This window comes from Xenopus tropicalis, chromosome 4, assembly GCF_000004195.4.
Source record: "Xenopus tropicalis strain Nigerian chromosome 4, UCB_Xtro_10.0, whole genome shotgun sequence".
In the NCBI taxonomy this organism is placed as follows: Eukaryota; Metazoa; Chordata; class Amphibia; order Anura; family Pipidae; genus Xenopus; species Xenopus tropicalis.
This window is the reverse complement of record NC_030680.2, coordinates 40,032,006-40,053,373: the sequence shown is the minus strand read 5'-3', so window position 1 is coordinate 40,053,373 and position 21,368 is coordinate 40,032,006. Positions and strand designations below refer to the sequence as shown.

General features: G+C 41.8%; 1 protein-coding gene across 2 annotated transcripts in view; it reads left to right on the top strand.

Moving 5' to 3' along the window:
* The window catches only part of pacs1 (phosphofurin acidic cluster sorting protein 1), a 44,762-nt gene that overhangs the window by 10,261 nt on the left and 13,133 nt on the right, over positions 1-21,368 (top strand). For both annotated transcript variants that reach the window (XM_002935361.5, XM_031900699.1), the window contains exons 8-16: positions 83-142; positions 1,433-1,587; positions 1,702-1,795; positions 3,328-3,390; positions 3,536-3,630; positions 6,561-6,681; positions 6,848-6,949; positions 7,746-7,852; positions 15,665-15,819. In XM_002935361.5, coding sequence (XP_002935407.2) covers positions 83-142; positions 1,433-1,587; positions 1,702-1,795; positions 3,328-3,390; positions 3,536-3,630; positions 6,561-6,681; positions 6,848-6,949; positions 7,746-7,852; positions 15,665-15,819 — 952 coding nt within the window. The remainder of the gene's footprint in view (positions 1-82; positions 143-1,432; positions 1,588-1,701; positions 1,796-3,327; positions 3,391-3,535; positions 3,631-6,560; positions 6,682-6,847; positions 6,950-7,745; positions 7,853-15,664; positions 15,820-21,368) is intronic.

The window sequence follows — 21,368 nt, the reverse complement described above, 5'->3', positions numbered from 1 at the left end:
CGGCTTTGGTAATAGATTTTCATTATTTTCCCTTTTATCTTATCAATATTCTTGTATCACATGTTTTTTATTGTGTCTGCAGCAACCAAACATTAAACAAAAGTTTGTGGCACTTCTTAAAAGATTCAAAGTCTCTGAAGAGGTAAGCAACTTATTTTATTAAAGTGCAAAACATTGTAATTACCCTTTATTTAAATGTATTTAATTTTTGTGACCTTATTACATTTGATTTTGTGACCAAATATTGAATTATACTTGTATGCTCAGATTCAATACCATTATTTTCTGAGGATGAAGATCTGTTTTCCAAAAAAAAATCAGTATTTTGTTACGTTGGCAAAAGTTGTTGAAATGCCATTTAAACAACAGGACTGACGTTTCAAATACATTTATTATGTCTTCTATTCCAACAACGCTTGAAACTTTTACAGCTTTTTCAAAAGGCATTTCCAACATAAATAGAAACTTTAATTATTTGGTATTTTATAAATAGGTAGTCTAGCTAAATAAATACCAGTGCTGAGTGAAGTTGATAATTACGTTGTGCTGTCAACATGAGTATTTTTTATTTACTCTATTCTGGAAACTAGAACTAGAGTGCATCTGTTTGCTCCTATAGTTGCAATTATTAAAGGAATTGTCGTATTCTGAATAGCATAGGGACAGTATGCATTTTATATTGGTAGGATTTGACCATTTACAATGGCTTAAGTACTGTATGTTGACCCTTCTTTTAAAAAGTAGAATCTAGGTCATCAGGGGTTGTGTAAAGCTGGCCAATAATTTGGCCCCTTTTAACTTATTGGCTGCTCCCAACAAGCAAATGATTACATGTATGGCTTACTTAATAGTGGAGGCAGATTAATCAACATTCTCATTTTCGTGGTTTTAGAGATTTTTGAAACCATGAGTAAACTAACGAATGTCCAGTCAATTATTAAAAGATCCAAATTGAAAAAGCATGGACAAATTTTAATTGCGGAATGAAAAAAGAACACAAAAAACTTTGTGGAAAAACATTTTTCCATTAAAAAAAACAAAAAAACAAAACTTCTAAAAGCACTAATTAAATAAAGATTGTTACAGTTTGCCTAGGACAACTCCCATTGATGTCCTTTTAGATTCCAAAGTTTTGTATTAGTGGTTTTCATGGTTTTTACGCTTAATAAATGGTGAAAAAAATAATACATTAAACCTAACCCATGTTCTTTTCATTCCTATGGGATTTTTAGAATAGTATTTATCAATAGGTGAAAGTTGGAGTTTGATAAATATGCTTCTAAAAATTCCATATGAATGAATAGAACATGTTTAATGTATTTAAGCTCCAAACTCACATTTTGATAAATCTGCCCCTAACTGTCAATAACATAGATTTTGTGTTGCTGCAAGATAAAGGGTTAAACTCATCAATTTATTTTTTCTGTCATAGGTTGGATTTGGTCTAGATCACGTGTCAAGAGATGAGATACGTGAAGAAGATCTCGATGACCTATATGACAGTCTTGAGATGTTCAACCCAAGTGACAGCTGTCCTGAGTTAGAAGAGAGTGAAAGTGTTCTCAGCACACCCAAACCAAAGCTCAGGTCAGAAGTGCCACATGTGCTTTCTTCCAGATTCTTTGATTGCATGCCTTAAATACATTTGACAATGTTTCTAGTCTAAACTCCTTTTTCATATGGATGTGGGTGTCTCCACAGGCCATTCTTTGAGGGTGTGTCACAGTCCAGTTCACAGACAGAGATCGGAAGTTTGAACAGCAAAGGAAGCCAGGGGAAAGACATCAACAGCCCAGTAAGAGAATACCAGTAAATAAATGAGAAATGAAGATACAAATAATGACATTTCTCCATATTTATTTTTAAATTGGCAGCTTCTACATATTTTTATAAATATAAGAATACTAATAATGTGTACAAAAGCATAGCACAATGTGCAGTGTTTCATGGGTGGTTATTTTAACAAAAGACAATACACCCTACCAATAAATGTAATGAATTGTAACTAAAACTAAAGAAAAACGTTATTGCTAAGGTATGTCTATGAAGATTTTCATTCATCCAGGTCATGGTATATCTAGTATAAATAAATTTAAAGCAACTGGACTTGTTAAGTAATCATTGAAGATGTTTCACTACTCATCCGAGCAGCTTCTTCAGTTCAACTGACTGGTATGGGAAGTCCTCAGCATATATACTCTTCCACTAATCCAATCACAATGGCACTTCAGAAAGGTGACATCTGAAACTCACAGAGCTGTGAATGCCGTGGAGTTACTTTGAAAGGATTACCAAAGTATCATGCAACTCTTCAAAGCAGGTGTTACTTGTTAGAGTTGCATGAATGGATGTGTGAAGAGTTCTGAAACTGCCGGGGTACAGATGTTAGAACAGCATTGTATGTAGCAGACAGATGGTGTCGAAGTCCCCCGCCTCTGTTTAGGGATGGTTTCTCCACTTTGACATGAATGGCCTCTTTTACACCTCTTTCAAACCAGCGGTCTTCTTTGTCCAAAATTTGGACGTTGCTATTTTCAAAGGAGTGTCCCTTGTCTTTTAGGTGTAGAAATACAGCAGAGTCCTGGCCTGTAGTATTCGCCCTCCTATGCTGAGCCATTCGCTTGGAGAGCAGTTGCTTTGTCTCACCAATGTAAAGGTCTGTGCACTCCTCGCTACACTGGACTGCGTATACAACATTGCTTTGTTTTTCCTTTGGTGTTGGATCCTTTGGGTGTACAAGTTTTTGTCTCAGTGTGTTGCCAGGTTTGAAAAACACAGGGATGTGGTGTTTGTTGAAAATTCTCCTGAGTTTCTCCGACACTCCTGCTACATATGGGATGACTATATTGCGCCTTCTCTCTGCCTCAGGACGGTTATTCCTTTTGGTGTTCCTGTTGGGCTTAGTTGCTCTTGTTTTGACAATGGCCCAGTCTGGGTAGCCACAAGCTTTCAGTGCTCCTCTGAGATGTTTACATTCCTTGTCCTTGGACTATATGCTGAGGACTTCCCATACCAGTCAGTTGAACTGAAGAAGCTGCTCGGATGAGTAGTGAAACGTCTTCAATGATTACTTAACAAGTCCAGTTGCTTTAAATTTATTTATACTAGATATTGCTAAGGTAGCTGTTCTCCATCTGTAAATTTTGACCCAGCCATATACATAATGTCAGGAGGAGCCTGCAGTTAGGGAACCAGACCCAGAAGGCAAATACAGGATAAAGGTAGCATCACTTAGATTGCTTACTATTTCTAGAATTGTTCAGCATGTTTTTATAGATGAATTCACTCTTTATTTGGAATTATAAGCCCAGCATTTGTATACCACAGGGGGATATCTCAATGGAAGTGAAAATGGCTCGTCGTGAAGACTCCATGGATGCTGAACTCCTGGTATTGTTCTCTGAAACTTTATAGTGTGGAAATGTGTCCCTAAGACAATCTATATACATCTTTGCACTTAAATCTCAGCTTGCATTGCAAGATATAGTTCTGGGTTATCCAGCCCAGTCCTGATAACTTTCTTTTTGTATTACAGGATGTCTCTATGGATTTTTCACAAGATATGGATAGTCTTTCGGATTCACTCAGTTTTACTGTCCCTGAAAAAAACAAATCTATAAAAAGTCCCAAGTAAGTTATGGCCACTACACTTCTTTCCGAATAAGCTTTAGTCATGGTTAGTTTTTTGTAAGTACATCAAGATCCTAGTGCAACAGTAGATAGATTTATAATTTTGCCAACCAAAATGAGGTGTGCATCTAACCATGGCATTTTGTAAGTAATTTTTTATCTTAATAGTAAAATGCATGTGTATCTATAACAGTGACTGACAGGAGAAAAACAATACATTTTCAAAGACTTCAAATGTTCAAATTAGACCTAAATTTCCCACAAAATAGTTTAGTTACTTACTATAATAAGTATAACTATACTAGCTGACATTTAAGCTTGGAACCCATCTCTATACTAGATATACTTCTTATATACAGTCTTTGCTTTAGTTGCAAGTTTTGGTAAGTCCAAATAGCCTTGTAGCTGTATTCACTGTCTCTAATTTGGGATTGAAATTATTATCTGTAATGGGTATTGTACCTTATATCTGATTTCAGAGGATATATTCCTGTAGTGACTGATTGGTACATTCTTTGTTTCATTTGAGCTTTGGTAATGTTTGTGTTTTTCCTGGCAGACACTTGTATTCCTGTTACAGTTATTAGTGCATATCATGTTATCTATTCATATTATGGATAGTATGAGTATCTTGAAAATGTAGAGTACTTAATCTCTGAGATACTGTAGTACTTTGCTCGGTTTATTAGAAAAATGCCTAAAAAAGCCACAGACCCGGTCATTCGGCATACACAGTCTCTGCGAAAGTATATGTTTGTTTTTGTTTTGTTTCATAGAAGGTGCCACTTTCAGGGCATGGGTACTCTAAACTCATGAGGAATTGTCAGTTGATAAGTTGCATTTATTATGAACTAAACTCATGAGGAATTGTCAGTTGATAAGTTGCATTTGTTATGAAGAAGTTAAAGTTCTGTTTCTAGACAGATTTGTGGAAAAAATATATACAGTGGATATAAAAAGTCTATACATCCCTGGTAAAATGTCAGGTTCCTGTGCTGTACAAAAATGAGACAAAGATAAATCATTTCAGAACTTTTTCCACCTTTAATATGACCTATAAACTGTACCACTCAATTGGAAAACAAACTGAAATCTTTTAGATGGAGGGAAGAAAACTAAAAAAACTAAAATAATGTGGTTGCATAAGTGTGCACACCCTCTTCTAACTGGGGATGTAGCTGTGTTCAGAATTAAGCAATCACATACAAAATCATGTTAAATAGGAGTCAGCATACACCTGCCATCATTTAAAGTGCCTCTAACCCCAAATAAAGTTCAGCTGCTCTAGTTGGTCTTTCCTGACATTTTTTTAGTCTCATCCCACACCAAAAGCCATGGTCCATAGAGAGCTTCCAAAGCATCAGAGGGATCTCATTGTTAAAAGATATCAGTCAGAAGAAAGGTACAAAAGAATTTCCAAGGCATTAGATATACAATGGAACACAGTGAAGACAGTCATCATCAAGTGGAGAAAATATGGCACAACAGTGACATTACCAAGAACTGGACATCCCAAAATTGATGAAAAGACTAGAAGGCTACCAAGAGGCCTACAGCAACATTAAAGGAGCTGCAGGAATATCTGGAAAGTACTGGCTGTGTGGTACATGTGACAACAATCTTCCGCATTCTTCATATGTCTGGGCTGTGGGGTAGAGTGGCAAGACGAAAGTCTTTTCTTACAAGAAAAACATCCAAGCCAGGCTACATTTTGCAAAAACACATCTGAAGTCTCCCAAAAGCATGTGGAAAAAAGGTGTTATGGTCTGACGAAACCAAGGTTGAACTTTTTGGCCATAATTCCAAAAAATGTTTGGCGCAAAAACAATACTGCACATCACCAAAAGAACACCATACCCACAGTAAAGCATGGTGGTGGCAGCATCATGCTTTGGGGCTGTTTATCTTCAGCTAAAACTAGGGCCTTAGTTAAGATAGAGGGAATTATGGACAGTTCCAAATACCAGTCAATATTGGCACAAAACCTTCAGGCTTCTGCTAGAAAGCTGAACATGAGGAGAACCTTCATCTTTCAGCATGACAACAGCCCAAAGCATACATCCAAATCAACAAAAGAATGGCTTCACTGGAAGAAGATTCAAGTTTGGTAATGGCCCAGCCAGAGCCCAGACCTGAATCCGATTAAAAATCTGTGGGGTGATCTGAAGAGGGCTGTGCACAGGAGATGCCCTCACAATCTGACAGATTTGGAGTGTTTCTGCAAAGAAGAGTGGGCAAATCTTGCAAAGTCAAAATGTGCCATGCTGATAGACTCATACCCAAAAAGACTGAGTGCTGTAATAAAATCAAAAGGTGCTTCAACAAAGTATTAGTTTAAGGGTGTGCACACTTATGCAACCACATTATTTTAGTTTTTTTGGTTTTCTTCCCTCCACCTAAAAGATTTCAGTTTGTTTTTCAATTGAGTGGTACAGTTTATAGGTCACATTAATAGTGAAAAAAGTTCTGAAATTATTTATCTTTGTCCCATTTTTGTACAGCACAGGAACCTGACATTTTACCAGGGGTGTGTAGACTTTTTATATCCACTGTATATTTTATTTCACTGGTCTCACAAGGATTTTATTCTGGTGTAACCTTAAGCTGTTTGCAAACCATTCATACAGTCAACTGGGCCAATAAGCAAAATAGGAAGAAAGTTAAAAATGCCTCAGTTTGTGTCACTTTGTGTGTTACTGTCTGTCACTGTTACTTACAGAGCAGTGTAAATAGGCTCTGAATTAGGTTACTCTGTTGGTATGGGAAAATGGTGACTGACCAATATGGAATAAGGTGTTACTGTCCCAGTATAGCCTGAAAGCCATCTGTACTAGGGACAGCTACATACTTTATGTACCCGAAACAAAGTTCATGCATCCTAAATGTATTATTAGTAAAAGTCTGTTTTTCCCTTTTATTTCTATTTTCAGTGTGACTCCCCAGAGCAGAAGGAGTATCCCTGCAAGAGAGAAACAGTTATGTAAAGGACTTGGTGAAAGAACTCAAAGTGCTGAGAGTGAGAGGATACAAGACAATGCACAAAATACACAGGTGTGGAGTGGAAAAAATAACACTGTGACTAATATATGTGACTGATAAGTGTCGGTGCAAGCTTGATGAATATTTCTGAACCCTGTTTCTGTGATGCTGCTTTAATAATCTTCTAAAGTCCTTCTCCTTCTGTGCTGTACCTAACTTGCTATTTTTTTTTTATTAGATCCCTAGAAAAACTCTACTGGATCAGTTAAATCAAAACCTCTCAGATCATTCTCTTCCAGAAACCATAATCATAGTGCAAACTTCAGACTGGCAGGGTCAGGTAAGAAGAGTTTTATTTTTTTGTTTTTTTTATTTAAGAATAAGTAAAAAAAAAAAAACAACTGTTTTTAGTCTGTAAAATTAAATGGCGCCCAAAATAAAATACCTTTCTAGATTCTAAATTACAAGCAGCTCATCTACCGTGCATTTCGGCTACTTCCCAGTCTTGCATAGAGCTGCATCCTCTTTTCATTAATGAGCTCTCCTCTCTTTAAAAGTAAAGACAGTCAAGAATGCATGCACAATAAGCATATTCTTTCAAAAACAACTTTACTATCTTATAGATATGTAAAGTCTATTTTACTTAGGGGGTGCCAAAATTTATGTACCCCCCAGTAAAATAGATTGTGTTTTTTCCCCAGTGCTAGGAGAAAACTGCACTAGCATTTTAGTCGCCTTCCTACTGGCATCTCATACAGAAATCCCTGTTTGTGCATGTGCAGAAGTAGAGTACACCCAGTGAGATCTCAGAATGCCAAAAAACTAAAATCGAAGGTAAGGCAGTGCTGGTACAGTGCTTAGGTAGTTTTTCCATGGGCCAGTGCAGTTTTCTCCTAACAGAAGTACCAGCCCAAGGAAAAACTTCTATTTTACTGTGGGATGCCTCCCTTGAAATAGGCTTTACATATCTTTAACTATATCAGATATATATTATAGCGTATACTACACATGATATATTAATCACCTACCCACTGATTTACATTCTTTTCACCCTTCCTTTTGTTTTCCCTTATTTCTTCTTTTTATTGTCCTTTCTTGCATTAATTTTTCTTCTCTTTATTTCTTTATATTTGCAGTTTGTCGCAAATCTATTTCAGCAGCACCATAAACTCTGTGTGTGTATAACATGTTCTTCCGATGTGCAGTGTGCTCTAACTGCCATTCTTACTCGTATTCAGAGACAGTGAGTATGCATACCTATGGTTAAAACCAGTTAATATGAAATTCAGATTAGTTGGGGGAAGTTTCCACTACCTACACTGTTAGGTCTGAAAGCTGGAGGAGGCTTTAAAGGGATACTGTCATGATTTTTATGGTATACTTCTTATTTCTAAATTACATTCTTTACATAGCAAATATTTATTCTTGAATCAATAAATGTATTTTCTCTTACGTCTAAGGGGGACACAGGAACAGTGGGGTAAAGGGTCCCTCCTACAAGGAGGCAGGACACTGCAGTGATGTCAGAACTGTTGCTCCTCCCTCTCTCCTTTTACCCCCCTGCTTAGCCAACAGAGCTCAGTTTTTCAAGTGTCCTCGCCACAGGAGGTTAGGACTGGCCTATAGACAGGCCCTGCACAAGGACAACATCGGTCAGCGATTAGCGCTGACAACAGGGGTGAGACCAGAGTCAGTAACACTTCTGCGCTCTAAGTGTCAGCCCCCCCCCGCGGGACTTCCCACTCTGCACAACACTAACCTAAGTGTTTGACTGAACGCTGATTCAGGCGCTTCCCTGGAACAGAGTTGGGCCCCCCGGACAGCTGGAGACAAGCGCCTTGCCTAGCTCTCCTCTACCAGGTAACAGGCTTCTCCCTAGCTCCCTGCCTTCAGCCACTACGCGCGACGCGAGTATCGCGCACGCGCATAATGATGACGTCACGAGCACGCGCCTAACCGGTGCGCACTCGCGTCGGAGGGGGAGTAACTGCTCTTCGCGCCATTACTATCGTGCGTCACTGGGGTTGCGGTCACTCTCCTTGGCGCGCTCCACATAACCAGAGGCGAGTTCTGCTCTGATACAGCACTGCTGATTCTCCTTCTCTCCTACACTGTGTGCATTAAGATACCAGGTGGCAAGTAAACTTCTATACCTACACACATGGCTGAAGGCAGGGGGGACCTATTTTCTAAGGGAGGCAGGAAAAATTCACCTATGGTGTCATTTTTTGCCTGCACTAAGTGCCTTAATAAGTTTAAGGAGGGCCAATCTAGCCCACTTTGCCCTGACTGCAGCTCGCACCTCAATCAGGCTTCAGCCTCCCATGAGAGTGTCTCACAGGGCCCCATTGAGCAGCCCATAGCAGGCCCTTCCTCTGCAGGGGCCCCAATCGCACAGGCCTCCTCTGATGTGCCAGCATGGGCCGTCTCATTATCCAATTCCCTAGCAGGTCTACAGTGTATACCTCAATTGGCTTCCACAATTGACAAAATGTTGGAAAAATTGTCCGACATTCCAGCACCCTTAGCTAAGCGCAAGCGTGATACTGGTAGACCAGACCCGACTCTGAGGGTCTTTACTTCTAGCCCACCTCTATCTGAGGATGAGGCTAGTGAGGGAGAGGTGTTCTCTTCAGCACACTCTGACTCCGATGGGGCAGAGAGCACCCCTGATACTTCCTCTAATGTCGACCACCTAATTCGGGCGGTTCTGGAAGTATTACAAATTGAAGACGCAGACTCTACCCCAGGTAAGACTAAGAGTCTCTTCAAAAAGCACCACAAGGCCTCGGCCTTCTTTCCAGCCCATGATCAGCTACAAGCATTGATTCAGGAGGAGTGGCAGTCACCTGAAAAGAGGTTTCAGGTCACTAGACGCTTTACCAGACAGTACCCCTTCCCTAAGGAATTCATTGACAAATGGAGCGTACCACCCGTAGTCGACGCCCCAGTGTCCAGGCTATCCAAGGCCACTACCCTTCCAGTCCCTGATGCCTCGGCATTCAAGGACCCTACTGACAAAAAACTTGAGGGTTTCCTGAAGGCCGCCTTTTCAGCCTCAGGCTCAGCCCTTCTGCCTATCCTCGCATCCGCCTGGGTTAGTCGGGCTATTGAGGCGTGGGCTAGTTCCCTACTAGAATGTACACAAGACGCCTCCAATCCACAGGCTTCGCAGTTAATTTCCTACATTTTAGAGGCTAAGACTCATGGCACGTTCCTCAGCTCTTTCGGTCGCGGCTCGCAGAGCCCTCTGGCTAAAGATGTGGTCAGCCGACCTCAGCTCCAAAAAGTCCTTAATTTCCATTCCCTTTAAGGGATCCAGACTCTTCGGGGAAGAGTTAGAAAAAATCATATCCCAGGCCACAGGGGGTAAGAGCACGCTTCTCCCACAAAACAGACCCAAGTCAGCTTTCAACCCCCGAAAGGGTAACTCCTTTCGCTCCCAGAGCTCCCGCAACTACAAGGGGAGTCCCCCATCACGCTCAGCTACCGCCTTTAAACAGCGGTTTCCCAACAAGGGCAGATCTACCTGGCAGCCCCGAAAACCCCAAGCCAAGCCTACGGGGGACAAGGCCGCCTCTTCCTGACTATGTTACAATTACACAGGGGTCAGTATACCTAGGGGGCAGGCTTCGTTTTTTCGCGGATACCTGGGCCGCTCACTCCACCGACCCTTGGATCCTCGACATCATTGCGTCCGGGTATCGACTCGAGTTCAAGAGTCCTCCCCCAAGACACTTCTATATGTCAAGGCTCCCCGTACAACCTCCCAAGAGGGACGCCTTCCTGTCAATCATTCACTCCCTGGCCGATTCGGGAGTGATAGTCCCCGTGCCTCCCACACAGCGTTTTCAAGGGTTCTATTCGAACCTCTTTATTGTACCCAAGAAGGACGGATCCTTCCGGCCAATCTTAGACCTCAAGAAACTAAACAGGTGGATTTCATACCACAGGTTCAAAATGGAATCACTTCGCTCAGTCATTCGCGCCATGGAACCGGCAGAATTCTTGGCATCCCTGGACATCAGGGATGCCTACCTGCATGTTCCTATTCATCCTCACCACCACCAGTTCCTGAGGTTCGCATTCCAGAACCAACACTACCAGTTTGTCGCCCTACCCTTCGGCCTCTCATCGGCCCCGAGGGTTTTCACGAAGGTCATGTCTGTGATAGCGGCTCTCCTCCGTGTCCGCGGTGTATCTATCATTCCGTACTTGGACGACCTCCTTATCAAGGGTCGTTCCAAGGAACTAGCCGAACACCACGTTCGGCTCACCATCCAGACCCTTCAAGAATTCGGGTGGACCATAAACTTTCAGAAGTCCTCCTTATCACCCAGCCAACGGATGACCTTCCTGGGTCTCCACTTCGACACTTTACAACAACGGGTCTACTTACCAGAGGAGAAACAGCTCAAGCTTCAAGCTTCTATCCGCCGCCTCAGGACAACGACAAGGCCGACAGTACACTCTTGCATGAGAGTCCTAGGACTCATGGTGTCGGCCATCGAGGCAGTCCCATTTGCCCAGTTTCACCTTCGCCCACTCCAGTCACTAATTCTCAGGAAGTGGCACAGACTATCCCTTCACCAACGGATCTCCTTACCACCAAACACAAGGAGATCTCTTTCCTGGTGGCTCTTCCCCCACCAGCTATCTCAGGGGCGGACATTCACAGAACCGACTTGGCAAGTAGTCACGACAGATGCCAGCCTCCAGGGATGGGGAGCGACCTTTCAGGGGAGATCAGCTCAGGGTCTCTGGTCCCCGGAGGAATCCCAACTGCCGATCAACCTTCTGGAGATCAGGGCCATACGTCTGGCACTCCAGTCGTGGCAGGACCTTCTCAGGCTAAAGCCAGTGCGCATCCAGACGGACAACGCCACCGCCGTCGCCTACATCAATCGGCAGGGGGGCACGCGAAGCACAGCGGCCAACAGGGAAGTAACTCCCATTCTGACCTGGGCAGAACACAACATACCTCACTTGTCCGCCATACACATCCCAGGAGTGTCAAACCTGGAAGCAGACTTCCTAAGCAGACACCGAGTAGACCCCGGGGAGTGGGAACTCCACCCAGACGTATTCCGTCTCCTAGTGGACCAGTGGGGCATGCCACAGATCGACCTCATGGCCACAAGGCACAACAGAAAGGTCCCCACCTTCCTCGCAAGGTACCAGGACCCCCTTGCGGCCGGCATAGATGCAATGACCATTCCGTGGCACTTCCGGCTAGCCTACATCTTCCCTCCCCTCCCCATGCTCCCACGGGTACTAAAGAAGATAAGCAGAGAAACAGCCACAGTCATCCTAGTCGCCCCGTGCTGGCCCAGGAGATCTTGGTACTCAGATCTGCTAGCGCTCTCCCTGGAACCTCCAGTTCCATTACCACCGCGAGACGACCTTCTCAGCCAGGGCCCGATCCGGCACCACAACCCACAACTCTTCACCTTAATGGGTTGGCTCTTGAGGCCTCTATCCTAAGGGACAAAGGACTTTCGGAAACCGTCATTCAGACGATGCTCAGGGCTCGAAAACCTTCAACCTCCAGGATTTACCATAGAACATGGGACTGCTACTGGGCTTGGTGTGACCAGCGCGATCTTAACTTCCGAGAGTGCAACATTCCGACAGTACTGGACTTTCTCCAGTCAGGTCTTCACAAGGGGCTCCGCCTTGGCTCCCTGAAATCTCAGATCTCCGCCCTCTCCATCCTGTTCCAGGAGCGCATAGCCCTCCATAACGATATACGCACCTTTTTACAGGGGGTGTCCAGGATCAAGCCTCCCTTCCGACACCCGGTTCCCCCGTGGGACCTGAACCTTGTTCTCAATGCCCTCACCGAGCCTCCATTCGAACCTCTCGACTCTGCGGATCTCTGTGTCTTAACCTGGAAGACAGTCTTTCTCATAGCCATATCCTCCATACGACGCGTCTCGGAGCTGAGCGCCCTGTCGTGCTCTCCACCATTCCTCATATTTCAGGAGGACCGCGCGGTACTGCGTACCGCCCCGGGGTTTCTCCCCAAGGTAGTCTCCCCCTTCCACATTAACACGGAGATTAGCCTCCCCTCATTTTGCAATAAACCAAGCAACGAGAAGGAGGCCAAATTGCATCGCCTAGACGTAGTCAGAGCACTAAGGACCTACGTCTCGCGCACCAAATCCTTCAGAAAGTCAGATACCCTGTTCGTGCTCCCTTCGGGCCCCAGAAAGGGTCTTCCCGCTACCAAGACCACGCTAGCCCGCTGGATTAAGGAAGCAATCAGACGATCTTACCTGGCAAGACGGAGGACGCCTCCCTTGCGGTTGCGGGCCCACTCTACCCGAGCATTAGGAGCCTCCTGGGCTCACAGACACATGGCATCTGCCGATCAGGTTTGCAAGGCAGCTACTTGGGCCTCCTTACACACCTTTACCAAATTTTACCAATTCAACACTTACCTGTCCGCGGAGGCGGCCCTTGGCCGAAAGATCCTCCAAGCGGCAGTATCTACCTAAGTTCCTCCCTCCCTTATTTCGCTGGGCATCTTTGGTATGTCCCACTGTTCCTGTGTCCCCCTTAGACGTAAGAGAAAGGAAGATTTATGTACTTACCGTTAAATCCTTTTCTCTTTAGTCGTCAGGGGGACACAGGACTTCCCTCCCGGAACTTTGTCTGAGTTGCATTCAACCATGCGTGTAAGTTATATGAGTTAAGTTTGAGACAAGTTATACGTTCCTGTTTGAGAATCTTTGGAAATAACTGAGCTCTGTTGGCTAAGCAGGGGGGTAAAAGGAGAGAGGGAGGAGCAACAGTTCTGACATCACTGCAGTGTCCTGCCTCCTTGTAGGAGGGACCCTTTACCCCACTGTTCCTGTGTCCCCCTGACGACTAGGATTTAACGGTAAGTACATAAATCTTCCTTTTTTAGTTGTACTGTTAGTATGTAGGCAGCAGTGCATTGTGCCTGATTCTGAGCTTTCAGAAGGAACCAGCGCTCCTTTAAATAGACACATTAAAACTGCTTTCAGTTAACCTATTGTTTCTCTTACTCTCATGTAACTGGAGGAGTCCCAAGCCTGACTTGGATTTCTTACTATTGAGTGCTATTCTAATTTCTACTTGGAGCTTCTATCTTCCCATTGTTCTGCTGGGAGGGGGGTGATATCACTCCAAATTGCAGCTCAGCGGTAAAGTGTGACTGAAGTTTATCAGAGCACAAGTCATATGGCTGTGGCACCCTGGGAAATGCAAAATATGGCTATCCCCATGTGAAATGTCAAAATTAAATATACAAAAATCCATCTGCGTTTTTGAAAAACAGATTTCAATGCAGGATTCTGCTGGAGAAGCTCTGTTTACTGATGCTTAAAAAAAACCCAAAAAACATGTTTTCCTATGGCAGTAATCCTTTAAGTGATATACTCTTTTAATCCAACCCAGTCCAGTCTTTCTGCGGAGTTGATTTTACCATGGAATATCCTATGCCTGGGAACCTAGTTTTAAAAACTAAGCTTTCTCTCTTTCTGTAGAGTAGAATTATGCCCTATATGTGTAAATATTGTTTTAAATGGTTTCTTTGAAGCAGAGGTTTTTGATTTGTTAGTGCGTTTTTGCCATAAGTGGGTTTTAACCATCTTTAATCTGCTGTCTGAAGCCCCTGCCAACCTAAGCTAATGTCAAAGTGGGCACTATTCAGGTGTATTGTTGCTGACTGAAGAGCACTAATGATTGGTTCTTGTGGCTCACATTCACTTGAATTAACCAGTAAACACGGGGCAGTACAAAGTGAATGATTTTCTGCTTGAAAATGCTTTGGTAAGCTACAAATCTTTCCATGTAGAATTAACCTTAGATAACAGATATGCAAGATGTGCAAAAGAAAATTCCCCCAAAGATCTACTAGACCAGGGCTGTCCAACTGGTGGCCCACGTTGTCTAGAAACTTACGTAACTGATGTAACTTGCCTAGAAACCTGGGTAACATGCGTACAAGCATAAGACAATGCAGAGAAGGGGCAGAAGCAGTGGTGGACTGGCCCATTGGGATACCATTAAAACTCTTGGTGGGCCCAGTCAATGGGCCCTTCTGCTCGTATCCATTTGGCTTATTTCATATTTCAACTGCTTATTATAGTGAAAAATCAACTGTTCATTTTAGAGCTATTTACTAAATTTTATTAATGTCTTATACATGTCATTTCCAGCAGTAAAATGACCGGTTACTGGGCCTCGCAGCAACATTATTGGGCCCCTACACTTACGTAATTAACGTAACGTGTGCTAAAACGTACGCTACTTTCAAAGAAACTCATGTAACTTACATATAATCTTCACTGACCCCCCCCCATTTAAAATACTTAATATTTTTAATATTTTTATTAATTACTGCTGACTAGTTATTGTCCACAGCAAGATCATTCGGGGGCACATATAAATAACCTGTTCGGGGCGGCCCTGGGTATCAATATTGAGATTAACTGGCCCCTGCATCGTTCACACCCCAGATTCAAGCTGTAAACCCTTGTATTGTTTACACCAATGATCCCCAACCAGTGGCTCGCCAAACCTTTGGATGTTGCTCTCAGTGCCCCCAAACCAGGTAGTTATTTTTGAATTCCTGACTTGGTGGCAAGTTTTGGTTGAATAAAAACAAGATTTACTACCAAATAAAGCCTCCTGTAAGCTGATAGTGTGCATAGAGGCTACCTAATAGCCAATCTTAACTTTTATGATGCTTGTGTTGCTTTCCAAGTCTTTTTACATTTGACTGTGGCTCACGTAAGAAAGGTTGGGAACCCCAGGTATTTACACTGACAGCGGTTTGAAAAATACACTTCCATTGAGTTTAACCTTTTGATTTAAAGGAACACTGGCTGACTGCTAGTTAATGCAGGAAAAGGCAAAAGCCCCTTATAAAGCTTTCTTTAATTTGCCTTAGAGTGGGGGAAATATTTGCATTATTTCTTTGTCAATATACTTCCTATGAAGCATATTCTTCTTACAATATTGTTGTCTATATCATACTATAAAAGTTAATATTGAACCTACCCTTTTTGTCTTTCTTATGCAGCTGTCACACAGCACCCGGACCACCACGGCCCCTGAAGGTAGTGTGTGTTGGAAGTCACACTTTCCTTAGTTTTCTGCTTGGAACATATGTTACAAACTTGGCTGGAAGATCTTCTGATTGGCTAGGATACCTACGATTCTTGTTGGTACCTCTGGGTAAGGCAAAACTTAGGAATGAATAAGCTAATACAAGGTCATGGCTGAGTAAGCATACATAGAGACTTTAGGTCTAAACTAATTGGTAGAATGGTCTGTTATTGAGAAATATTAAAAGAACAGTAACACAAAATTTTCACTTTAAATATATCAGTTCTAAATACTTTTATTAAGTAAATACTTTTTGTAACATTAAAAAAATGCAATATTGTAAGTGGTTTTGTAATAAATTACACTGACTTACTGGGCCAAGCTCAAAAGGCGATACGGCTATGGGTAGACTTCCGGTTTAATCCGGAAGTTGATTTAGTGCATTCTTCGAGCCTTTTTTTAAAGTGATTTATGGGCTACTAGTGATCTGGCACAGAGAGGGAAAGGAGAGGGATAGGATACGGACCTTTTCTCCTCTTTCCCTGCATCTGCATGTCTGTTACAAGGAGCGCTGCACAGAGAAAGGGAAGGGGGGTGGAGGGGGAGCGGAACGGAAGCAGGCTAGGAGACTTGGGAGAGATGTGCTGCCTGAGCTCAGTAAGTCTTTGGTAAAGTAATTTTTTTTTTATTAAAAAAACCTGCTAAAACTTGGCTTCCGGTCAGTTGAAATAAGGCGATGCAGGAGCAGCATCCACTATGCGATGATCGATTAATCAAGCCTAGCCTGACTCCTTCCTATACAGAAAGAAGGCTAGGCTTGATCAATCGATTGTCGCATAGTGGATGCTGCTCCTTCCTTCGCCGTATCGCCTTATTTCAGTTGACCGGAAGCCAAGTTTTATCAGGTATTTTCTAATAAAGCATTCAAAATACTAAGTGGTTTGCAGGATAGAGCAATTATTGGGGCAGGGTAGAATAGATTTTTTTAACTTTAAAAATTTTAGTGTTACTTTTCCTTTAAGGAGTATGGTTCCAGTGGGTTGCAGGAAAGCAATATTTACATTTTAAATATTTATTTAAAAAGGGATTATGATTTTAACTTGCCAGTTATTGGCTTGCAAATTTGATATCTGTTGTATGCAAGTTAATTAAAGGTTTGTAAGGTTAATGTCATAAAAAATGGATATATAAGTAGAAATTAACATGACTTTATGAACAACAGATTAGGTCAGACATATTTAAAATGTACTTTCTTTTTATGATAGTAAGTTGGAACTTGGACAGTGGTGGATTTTGCCAAAGCTTTCAATACAGTGGTGAAGCTGAAGTGCAGCAAGCTTTTGATTTTGCTGATTCTTATTGCACATGAATAGAAAACTGTATAAAAGATTGTGTGCAGAGCATGGCTTTTCATTGGCATAAATGTCTTATTGGTTTGCCTCAGGGTTCTCTATTGAGTCTCTTTGTATTTAATTTAAAATTAATGACGAGGGTATTGTAAGAAAGCTATATTTTTGTTAATGGCACAGAACTTTCCTCACTAATTAAATAAGAATAATACTGTTATTAGTAATATGAATAATATCTTTATTATTAAATGCTATAGTCATAATAATTATATTATTTAACATGTATTTATAAAACCCCAACATATTTTGCAGCATTGTAGATTAAATGGGCGTATACAAAAAGCATTTGATAACCAATACAAGGGTAGTGGGTGCTGCCCAAAAAAGCTTACAATATAAAAACACAATAAAAATTCATGTGGGATTTATTAAAATGTAAGTTTACAGTTTGATACATAACAACTCACCCACGTTCTATTCATTCCTGTGGGATTTTTTCAAATGGTGAGTTCTTACTTTAACCCACTTTAACCTATTGATATACTTTATATACTCGAGTATAAGCCTAGTTTTTCAGCCCCCAAAATGTGCTGAAAAAGTCACCCTTGGCTTTTACTCGAGTCGGGTGCCATGGGTCCCTCCAGACTAGCACCCTCTGTCCTTTGTGTGCAAATTAAGCCACCCGCAACCAGATCCTCCAGTGCCCTGGCCTGCTCCCAAATTCATCTTTATCTACCGTCCTCACCTGTCCCATTCTGCACTAGACATTGCACTTTATATTTCATATAAACTATATATACAGTTTTGAAGGATTTTAACTTTGTGTTTTAGCTTGGTTGCTGATTGAGCTAAGGGGGGTAGTACTATTAAGGTATCATTGTTGATAAAACATTTGTTTTTGTTGACCCTCCACTTACAGAGCTAGTTTACAGTTTTTATTTGAGATAAATATTTAAAAACATATACCCCACTGATGCCTCATTTAATGTAATTTTATTGGTATTTTATTTTGATGAAAATTAGCAGCAGCTGCTGCATTTCCCACCCTAGGCTTATACTCGAGTCAATACGTTTTTCCAGCTTTCTTAGGTAAAATTAGGTACCTCGGCTTATATTCTGATCGGCTTATACTCGAGTATATACAGTATACGCTTTTAAAAATCCCATTGGAATGAATAGAACATGGGTGAGTTTTTATATATTAAGCTCTAAACTCACATTATGATAAATCTGCCCCTTAGTGTTGATTAATATGCGGCTATGCACTTGGATTCTTAAATATGCCGGCCACCTATACCCTTAATTTTGGCAAATTCTTGATTAGTATATAACGCATCTATAGCAAGCAATTCCTGTTAGCAGTAGGCAGGGTCTGCAAGGCATTATCTGATATTAAAATGAGTAAAAATTAATGGCAGGAGAGAGTAATCCTTTACAAATCCCCAGTAAGACCCCATCTAGTATTTGCAGTACTTCTCTGGTCTCCTTCAATAGAAATACTATTACTGAAGTAGAGGAAGTCCAGAGAAGAGGTGGTTTGATGATAAAGGGTATAATGTATCTCTATTATGAAGAAAGGGTGGTGTTGTTTACACTGGAGAATAGGCACCTGCAGTAGATATAATTACTACCCTTTAAGGGACCATACAATCAACTCTCTGATGCTTTAGGGCTCTGGCACACGGGGAGATTAGTCACCTGCCATCCCACCGGCGAAAGTGTAAGTCGTGGGATGGCACACGCGGCGGCCGAAAAATGCACGCGAGGCAACTTTGACGATTTGCCGAAATCGTGCCGCCGCGTGTGCCATCCCACCGGCAACTTACATTTTTGCCGGTGGAATGGCAGGTGATGGCAACTCGGGTAGATTAGTCGCCCGCGAACAGGGAGTTTTGTCGCGGGCGACTAATCTCCCCGTGTGCCAGAGCCCTTATACAACAGTAGATTCTTTCAGAGGGAACAAGAGCATCCTTTGATGTTATTTCAAATTCCGAAAAGGGGTAGTGTCTCTTCCAGATAGGCTACTGAAATTAACTCTTTTGTTGATTCAGAGACAAATCCACCATTTTTGAAGGAAAGCCAGTTGTCCCACTGGTTTCACTTTGACTTGATATGTAGGTACCCCCATATTGTAATTTATCATGAAGATTCTTATGTCTTTAATGTCTTACGAAACTAAAATGTCTTTTCTACAAAGCCTCTGAAAATTAATTCTGCAAATCTACATTTTATGGTAACCTATTACCTACTAACTCTTGGGCCCAAGACAAAACAGTTATTTATGACCGCAAGGACAGTTGTGGTTGCATGAATTACCGCACTGTTTATTGCACAAAAAATCACATTCAATAAAGGCACTTGTATGAAAGGCTCTCCTTGCCTTAAAGGAGAAAGAAAGGTAAAAGCTAAGTAAGCTTTATCAGAAAGGTCTATGTAAATACAGCCATAAGCACTCACAGAAACGCTGCACTGACTTCTCTGAAAAAAGATTTCTGGTCTGTAATTCATGTGCCACAGGCACACAGCTTAGATGCTTAGAACTCACTCCACCCCCTTAGGAATGTGGAGCTGAGCCAATCACAGCTCAGCGTTTTTTCTTCCTGTTTGGCTTCTGATCTTCAGAACAGGTGAAATATGGGGAGACTTAAGGGCACTATTGAGACAACTGAAGGTATGCCTGCAGCTTGAGATTAACTCTTTACTAGCCGTTCCTTCTCCTTTAATAATATTATTACGCTTGTCAATGCTTAGTCCTTCTTGTCTCTAGTTCCTATTCTGAATTGAGCACAATAGTGCCTGTTGATGCAGAGGAACCTAGAGCTACCACCACCAGCATCTCCACAGTCAATCTCCACAGCACGCGTGCACCTAAATAAGGGATGGTAATAAGTCAGATGCCAAATGCTAGAAATTATATGAACTGATCTTAAATTATTGTAAGGGCTAATTTTTAGCACAGTCTCATCTATTTGGAGTTAAAATGCAAACACAGTTTTGCTCATCTTTATGCATTGGCTACAGCTGTGCCAGGCACAACTTCCTATAGTGACCACAGCAAGGCTGGAATTCTGGAGACTTTGCACTTTGCTCACTGTACTGTGAATTTTACATCTGCCCTTAATAGATCATTTTGGAACTGTATGATTGAAGAGTATATGCCATTAGTCACTCCAAAATATAATTTGTATATTTGAGTTTTGATATTTTTGGCTCCTACTGCATAGTAACATAGTAAGTCAGGTTGAAAGAAGACGTATGTCCATCACGTTAAACCATAATGCCTATATATAACCTGCCTAACTGCTAGTTGATCCAGAGGAAGGCAAAAAAAAAAAAACCCCATTTGAAGCCTCTCTAATTTGCCACAGAGGGGATAAAATTCCTTCCTGACTCCAAGACGGCAATCAGACCAGTCCCTGGATCAACTTGTACTAAGAGCTATATCCCATAACCCTGTATTCCCTCACTTGCTAAAAAGCCATACAGCTCCTTCTTTTGGTCTCCAGTGCTCAAACGGGACATTATTGAATTAGATAGGGTCCAGAGAAGGGCAACTAAGCTAGTAAAGGGTATGGAAAGTCTCAGTTATGTACAACTGATTCAAGGAGAGAATTCCACAATTTCACAGCTCTAACAGTAAAAAATCCTTTCCAAATATTTGAACGGAACCTCCCTTCTTCTAATCGGAGTGGGTGCCCTCGTGTCAGCTAAATAAAGCATTAGAGAGGTTATTATATGATCCCTTTATATATTTATACATAGTTATCATGTCACCTCTTAAAGGCCTCTTCTCCAGTGTAAACAGACCCAACTTGGCCAGTCTTTCTTCATAACTGAGACTTTCCATACCTTTTACCAGCTTATTTGCCCTTCTCTGGACCCTCTTTAACTCAATAATGTCCCGTTTGAGCACTGGAGACCAAAACTGCACAGCATATTCTAGATGGGGCCTTACCAGCGTTCTGTAAAGGGGAAGAATAACACCCTCCTCCCGTGAATCTATGCCCCTTTTAATACAGCTCAAAACCTTGTTTGCCCTTACAGCTGCTGCCTGACATAAGTCCTGTCAGTGCCACAAAATGTAAAGCACAAACCTTTGCTAACATAGCATTTAGAAACCAAATATGAATAGTGCACTTCTTTTGTGACAGAAGAGCTGTTTACTTTCACTTGCTGAAGTGTATACTAAGTAAGACCCTAAAAGTAAAAAAAGATTAGTAAAGTAAAAAAAAAATCACCACAGGGAAACATGTCTTTGTCTTAGCTGCATATCTTTGCTAATTTTAGTGATTTTTGCAAGGTTTTCACAAAAGGTAATCAAAATTTGCA